An 8,110-nucleotide genomic window follows, 5' to 3' on the forward strand; every position below is an offset into this window, starting at 1 on the left:
ATATACATCTCCATCATATAGATGGGGAGGCTAGAGAGATTAGAATAAATCAAGACCATTTTACTTCCCTTGGAAGTAAACCGTCCACACCATGGTTCGGCCCATGCGGCGACCCTCCCCATAAGAGGGTTAAACTTGCTTAGAAGAACACTCGAGTCTGGCAGCGGCATCCCCAAATATTCTATGGGGAAGACGGCCAACCTGCACTTTAGGTTGTTCGCGATCTATTGTTGCTCGGCCTCTGAATATCCCATGACTATCACCTCACTTTTGTCAGAATTTATCTTAAGCCCAGACCTGGCTTCGAAGGAAAGGAGGAGGAATTTAATATTGAGGATGTCCAGGACAGAGCCCTCAACCACAATCATGATATCATCTGCATAGTGCAGGTGAGTGACTCCTCCCCCAGGGATAAGGTGACCTACCACCCCCGTGAGATGGCCGGCCATCCTCGCCTTATCGAGGATGGTCACTAGGGCGTCCACCGCGAGGTTGGAAAGGAGAAGGGAAATAGGATCCCCTTGCCTAACCTCGCACGAGGACCGGAAGAAGGGGTCGAGCTCCCCATAATGTTTATTGGCGTGCTCCTGGTCCGAACAAGCTGCATGATCCAATTGCACCAACAACCATCAGACCCCCTACGCTCAAGCACCACGCACAGGAAGGACCAATCGAGACGACCATATGCCTTCTAGAAATCTAGCTTAAGAAAGACGCCTGCTAACCTCGTGGACAATTTCATGAAGAGACAAGATCCCCCCTTCACCCATTACTTCTGCCACATTAGAAGGAGAGAAGGACATGCAAAAAAGAGTATGACGTGTGGTTCCTATAGGAAAGAAAAATATATAATAAGTGAGAGGAGATTTAAGAGGCGAGAAGGGTGGGAAATACCCTTTGGTTCCTGGGTGTATATACACCGAAAATGGAAAAAAATATTAATAATTAAAAATAAAATTCAAAAAGGTTTAGAAGTTTTTTAGAATAAACTTGACTTTCTTTTGCACTAGCATATAAAATTTCATGAATAAAAAATCAGCGTTGACTTCAGGGCAAAAAAAATCTTGCTATTATAGATCACTATTCGTACTATTTTGACTGATTTTTTTAATGAAGTTAATAGGGCTTTTTCTTTGTGGATTTCTTTTACATGTATAATGCAAGGCCAAGTTTATTTTTAAAACATTATTTATTTATTTAATTACTATTGTTTTGCATATACGGTGTATATACACCCATAGACCAAATCCCTGTCCCGAGAAGGGATAGATAGAAACTGCCGCCCCATTTCATTGTTTGGAGATGCCCTTAGAGTAATAAGTACAATATGGTGATGTAAGCAGGCTATAAGGATTATAATACTCCCTCTGATTATTCGCAAAAAAAAATCCCTCTGATTCGAAGTTGTATTACAGATGCGTCAATTATTTTGGATCGAAGGGAGTATTATACAAAGTTGTATTACAACTGCGCTCAATTAATTTGGGTCGGATGGAGTATATACATATTTTTGTTGAGTTGGAGAAGAAAGAAGATGAGAGAAGAGAAGATGGTTATAGATTAGTAGCCAGCTGCAACACAATCTTTAAGAAACTTTATGAGAGAAAAAGATGAGCCATAAATGATAAAGCAGAAAATGTCTATAACTAAGTATTACTATATTATTCGCAAAAAAACTATTACTATATTAGTTGGCTTTTGTATTGGCTGTAGATGACATGGTTACTAGATACAGCCTATCAGTTGGTTCTACTACTATTAAACATGCTCTTAGCATTCTCTCAGCATGCAAACAAAAACCGACGGGGCAGTGTGGTTCGTGGACCTGGCTTAGCTACTCGCATTGATGTCCGGCAACATGCCGGTCCTCAGTGCAAGAGTTTGCCCCGGCGATCGCTGAGAGACAAGATGAAGAGGGGGAATGCCTGTATTCAGAAACTTCATGGGACATATTTCTTTCGGGCAAGGAGATATTAGCCTAGTTTAGCAAACCTAAAGCCGAGTATAGGAGGCAGGACGTGAACCGGCACGAGAGGACGGACCAGTGAAACCAGTTGTCTGGCCGGCCCGAATAATTGGCGCGTATGCATTGAGTGCATGCGGGCAAGAGTCGATGGATCTAGCACCTAGCTAGCTGCAGCCCGCGTGTTGCATTTCAGCCTAGCTACTCGTTGCGCAGGTGCGTAGTTAATGGGGGAGGAAATGCACTGTACCTCTGTGATGGCGCGGTCGGCCGTTTCACCACACCACACCACACCTAGGTTTGGTAGTACAAGCCTCTACACACCTAGACCAATACTCCTACAAGCCGGTTATTAATTACTACTCTTATTGGACAGGTCAAATTTTGTGCTTGTGCTTTTCACCAGAAAAACGTTCATTTTTCTTGCTAGGATCAGATGTTGTTGCGGGACTATGACGCGTATAGGACAGGCTACAGTGTACATAGAGAGTACGTAGTTAACGAAGAAACAAAAAGATATGGGTACATGCATGAGCATGACACAGTCACAGTTGTGCACAACTTTGCAATGGAATAGACATGACGGAACAGTACACAATCAGCCAGCAGCGTATATGATGCTATGTGTGCGTGGGCCATCCCCACTGGGCACTGGAGCAGCGCATGCAGTCTTACTCGCCAAAGAGTGAGGGGGAGAGTCTAATGTCCCATACAATTGAATTGAATTAAAACCGGCAAAACTGAAGCAGGGAGAGGGAGAGGGACGTGATCCCACCAGAGTTTCTGTCCTCCGCCCTGACTTGGCCTGCCCTGCGCTGCGCCTCTGCCCGCGCCAGCCGTCCCCTCTCGCCCTCGCCCTGCATCATCCTACCAATCTATACTTCCATAGACTCACTCACTCTCTCTATCTCTCTCTCTCAACACTTTACCCGCAGTCATAATAAAACAGGGAACATGGATGGAGGATGGATGCCCTCCTAAGAGCATCTCCAACAGAAGCCAAAAAAAACGGCGCGCTAAAATAATTTTACAGCGCCATTTTAGTAATTTTAGCGCGCCGTGGCCGATTCAGTCCAGCAGAGGCATAAAAATATAGCGCGCAAAGGACAGCGCGCAGCAGTCCAGCAGACACACTAAAAAATAAAGCGTCACAAATATATCTACAACAAACAGGTCCTTAAACATTTACAAATAAGTCCATCTGATCAAAACAAAAACGCAATTGGGTCCCCAATGGTTGGAGCAAGCTAGCTTGCTGACCTTGCAAATCATCTTCCGCCGGCCACCGCACGCGAGCTAGCTTGCTGTGAATCGCAAATGCGAGCTAGCTAGCTTCCCTTAATCGTTGGAGCAAGCTAGCAGAAGGGCAACGGCGGCTCCCGGCCGGCACGCGCTCCCGGCCAGCGAACTCGAGGCGGCGAGCTGCAGCTGGCGAGTAGAAGGGCAGCGTCGGCTCCGTCCCATGCTAGGACGAGCAGAGACGAGAACGCATAGGAGTGGCCGCGGCCGGCGGCGGCGCGCTGCAGCCCCTACAGCAGCGAGCTCGAGGTGGGACGAGCAGAGGAAGCGGAGCAGTTCGTCTTCGCACTTCAAATTGTCCAGCGCGTTGTACGCCGCGCACCAAAAATCCCGCGTGCGATGCAGAAATTCCCAGCGCGCTAGATGGATTTTACAGCATGCTGGCTTTTGCAGCGTCTGTTGGAGATGCTCCGCGCGCTAAATTGACGTTTTTTCCAGCGTGGGCTACTTTTAGCGCCTCTGTTGGAGATGCTCTAAGAGCATCTACAGTCTAGGCGGACAACCCGATCACTGACCGACCACGAAAATTCGATCCGGACGGGCGTCTCAAACATGCCTCAAACGTCCGGGCTGACCGGCACCCTCTCATATTCAGCCCAAATATGGGGCTAATATGGAGGCACCCGGGCGCGTCTGCCACGTCGAACGCGGCCCATGCTGGCCCATCAAACCCCACATATGTTCCCCCCATCCGCTTGCCGGACCAAACCCTAGCCACTTCACTCCACTCTCCTCCACTCCTCTCCGCCATCCAAACTCCCGCCCAGCGATCTCCGGCCATCTCCGGCATGGCGGGTAGTGGATCCAAGTCCTTCACCTCCAGATCCATCGACCCCGAGCTCATCCCATGCGGCCCCGAGGAGGACGTGGCCGTCCGGGTTGCACTCGGCCGCTCCAGGAGGAAGCCCGTGCGAGTCAGCGCTCGGACTCCTTCCGTTGAAAATCCATTGCCTCCGCCCAAATGGCGCAGTCCGTCGGGCGTCCGAACGCAGTGGTGGACGCGCAACCCCTCCGTTGGCGCAAACATGGCGCGGCGTGCCGGCCGTGCGAGGCAGCGGGCGCGGGAGGCGGCGACATCCCTCGTGGCAGTGGACATCGGCGAGGCGAAGTCGCATTCTCCGGCGCCCCGTATGGTGCACCAGTCCAAGCGCCGCAACCGCGTCATGATGGATGTCGCTGGCTCATCCCAGGACGGTTCCATCATCGAGCTGACATCCATCAGCACCATTCGGGTTTCGGGCTCCAACGAGGAAGAGTATGGCATGGGAGACGTCGGCACCTTGAGTCCCGTGAGCCGGCTCATGTCTCATGCCCTACTCTACCTTGTCGGCGACCGGACCAACACTCCGGAGAGCACAGCCGGTCGCCGGACATGGGCACAGCGGAACCGGAAGAGCTTCGCTTAAAGATCGGTTTATGTTGCATGTAATAGTATGGATTTGAGGTTTCTAATTTGAGAAATCAAATATTTGAAGTGTGACCGGTCATTGTCTGTGGACACGTCCCAACGTGTCCACAGACGTTAAAGAGGTCGGATTTGGAAGTCCGGCGGTAGATGCTCTAAACTCAAGCAAGAGTGCATGCACCACATGTCCTTCTCAAGGTTTACATATAGAGTATGTGGGTAAGAAATACTAGTAGAAGCATAATAATGATCCACCTTTTGGACGGAGGGTTACCCACTCCCTCACTAGATCTTCCTTCGCCCCTCCCTCCCATCGAATCGATCCGAGTGTGAGCTTAGCTAGCACACAAAGAGCTAGATTGCCAAGATAAGATCTACACTGCACTCACTGCCCTCTTTTGCTTGTCACTTTCACAAAAGGGAGGCAGCAGGTAGGCCGGCCGACTAGCTAGCGAGCGAGCAGCTATTAAGCTTGTGTGGTTCCGCCGTGGCCATTAAAATCTTTGGGTTCTCCCTCGGTGTCGAGCTGAGCTAGGCGCAGCACAAGAAAGAGATATGGCAATCCCATGCAGGAATAGTAGTACATAGGCCCTTCCTTGTGTGCTAGTATTTCGTCCTGCGATTAACTATCTCGCCTGGCCGGCTACCCCTTTCTTCCCGGCCGGTTGGTTGTTGGTGGGGTGTGTGGAGTGGTGTAAGATTGAGGTAGCTCAAGCTGGAGGAGGACAAGAACCGGTTGTCCAAGGGCTTAGACCCTTGGAGCAACCCTACCGCCGCCGCCACCACCAGCACCCTGCACTACCTGCTCCAGGAGAAGGAGAGAGCGCAGGCGCAGGCGCAGCTCCAGATCTACCACCAGCAAGGGTTCGGCTACCTCCACCAACACCGGAGGCAGCAGGCAGGGGGCGGAGGCGCCGATGGCGGCAGCAGCGGCGAATCCACGCCGGTGGCGGACGCCCTGGCGACGGCATTCGGGAGCGGGCGCATCGTGCGGTCCGCGGCGGGGCGCAAGGACAGGCACAGCAAGGTGTGCACCGCGCGTGGGCTGCGCGACCGCCGCGTCCGCCTCGCCGCGCACACCGCCATCCGCTTCTACGACGTGCAGGACCGCCTCGGCTACGACCGCCCCAGCAAGGCCGTCGACTGGCTCATCCGCAACGCCAAGGCCGCCATCGAGGAGCTCCCCGACCGGCCCGAGGAGGCGCCGCCCACCGCGGACCCCGAGGCCGCCGAGCAGATGTCCGAGCAGGTGACCTCCACGTCGTCCTACGGGTTCGGCAACCCCGGCGGCACTGCCATGACCAACTCCTTCCTTCAACATTCACTTGGCGCGGACCAAGTCTCCGACAGTGTCAAGTCCTTGTTCCCTTCCTCGTCCACGGCCACCGCCAGCGGCCACGACGAGTACCGGGGCTCCCCGCCAGACCTCCTGTCGCGCACCACCAGCAGCCAGCCCCAGGAGCTGTGCCTTACCCTCCAGTCCAACCAGCATAACATGTTTAGCCATGTATCTCCCAACCATCACGGTATCATCTCGGGTGCAGGCGTTCCAGGGTGGCCGGACCACGGCCAGAGAATGCCATCGTCGTGGCATGCCTCTGACAACGACGCGGGAGAGGGCCGTGGCGCCGGTGGCAACGGCGACAGCTACATGTTTGCAGGCATCCCGGCGCGGCAAGGGCTGGACCAAGGCCAGCTCTTCTCGTCCAACGGGGAAACCCTTCAGTCCAGTGCCGCCTGGGCCGCGTCTGCCCGCGCTTGGCTAGACCCTCTCGCCGGAATCCACCAGCCTTCGGCAATGTCTGGGCAGATCGGATTCAGCCATCTGGTTGGCGGCGGCGGCGGCGGCGGGTTTATGGGGTTCCTCGCGCCGGCTGGACAGCGGCTCCAGCTCCAGGGCGAGGAGGAGGAGGAAGGAAGCGACGTGATGCGAAGAGACTGATGAACCGGCCGGCGCATGAGGTGTGAGATTTCTGTTAACGCACTTCATTTGATCCGGTGCTCAGTTGTATGTCATTTTATGTAGGGTTTATGTCATCAGATTTGTCATTAGCTGTTACGACTTTTATATTCATTCATGCATGTACAACTATGGCTTAATTAATTAAGAGTACGTTCCCTTGGACCTCGACAGCTTTACTGTTGCATTAGTTGCTCCTGTTGCTGTTTTTCTCCCCTTTGATTTATTCTCGGCATGGACAAGACACGGCGATGATGAGATGAAATGATCTGATGATCTTGACGGTTTGCCCCCTTTGGATATTTTAATGTTTCTTATCTGGCTATACTCTAAGCTAAGGAATATTCAAAGACTTTTAGCAAATTTAAAGGTTGTCGTCCCTATAGCTAGCTAATCCTGATGATTCCATAAAGGCCCCTAAATCTCTGCAGCCTCCAGTAACATCTAGGCAATGCAGAGGCCAGCAAAAGGGAGAGTTAAATAACTTAAAATATGGCTGAACTGAGAAAGTATTCGATCCACTACTGTAGCTGTTAGGAGGGGCAAGTGTAATGGAAATGCTGTTTGTTGCTGCTGCTATGTCCATGCTGCTGATAATGATAGGGGGGCAGGCAGGAGGAAGGGCGGAGATCTGCTCTCGATGCCTCTATTATTGGAAATGAGTGGCATCTTTACCTCTTCGCTTTCTCTTCTTTTCCTTCCACTGTTTGGGGGGTATCTTTTTGCTCACCGGACTGTGAATCTTCTGAAACTGCATGCTGCATGTCGACGTTTACCGTACTTCTCACAGTTGCATAAAAGAGGCTGAGACAGTAACAAAACAACATCCGGCTAGTTTGGCACTGGCTCGCCGGTGTTTCTTTCTCCTTGTCCTTGTTTCGAGCCTAGGCTAGGCACTTTGATTAACTGCACTTTGCATGCGTGTGAGGATCCATCTCTTCTGATTTCTCAATTTGTTTCCGAGTTCATGGAACAGTTGATAATTTTGTCCTTAATTTCCCCGCAAGAACAGATAAGACACACAATAATCAATCTATCATATCATACTCAAATAGGTGTTAGTTTGCTTAAGTCAAAATTCACTATTCCAGTCTCCGTGGAGACGATATGATAGTCAGTCTATTCATGAAAGTGAAACTTAGGCTCAGATATCTTTTTAGTTTGTGGCTGTTAAACGGTTGAGGTAAGCTACCGTGTACCATATAATCTGCGGTTAAAAATAGACATAAAATTTTGGGGGGAAATAGGAGTATTATGGCAGACCACCTCATGATTTTTTTAGAGCAGAAACTGCCGCGGCTTGAGTTACATGATCTTACCGACAATTTTTGAATGATTTTGTACACACCTCCTCTCCCCTTCCCTAGTACTCCCTCCGTCCCATAATATATATAAAACGTTTAAACATCTTATATATTGTGGGGCGGAGGAAGTATTACTGTTGTTTTATATTTAAATTATAAAACCAAAATTGAGTCCATTA

The 8,110-nt window shown here is 50.9% G+C and overlaps 1 protein-coding gene across 1 annotated transcript; it reads left to right on the forward strand.

The window, feature by feature from the left end:
* The first annotated feature begins 4,911 nt into the window (after positions 1-4,911).
* LOC109780507 (transcription factor PCF7) lies at positions 4,912-6,791 on the forward strand. Its single transcript, NM_001428193.1, has one exon. The coding sequence runs from the start codon at positions 5,905-5,907 to the stop codon at positions 6,607-6,609; it is 705 nt and encodes a 234-aa protein (NP_001415122.1). The 5' UTR covers positions 4,912-5,904; the 3' UTR covers positions 6,610-6,791.
* The last annotated feature ends 1,319 nt before the right edge of the window (positions 6,792-8,110 follow it).

Source organism: Aegilops tauschii, chromosome 3 (assembly GCF_002575655.3).
Source record: "Aegilops tauschii subsp. strangulata cultivar AL8/78 chromosome 3, Aet v6.0, whole genome shotgun sequence".
NCBI lineage: Eukaryota > Viridiplantae > Streptophyta > Magnoliopsida > Poales > Poaceae > Aegilops > Aegilops tauschii.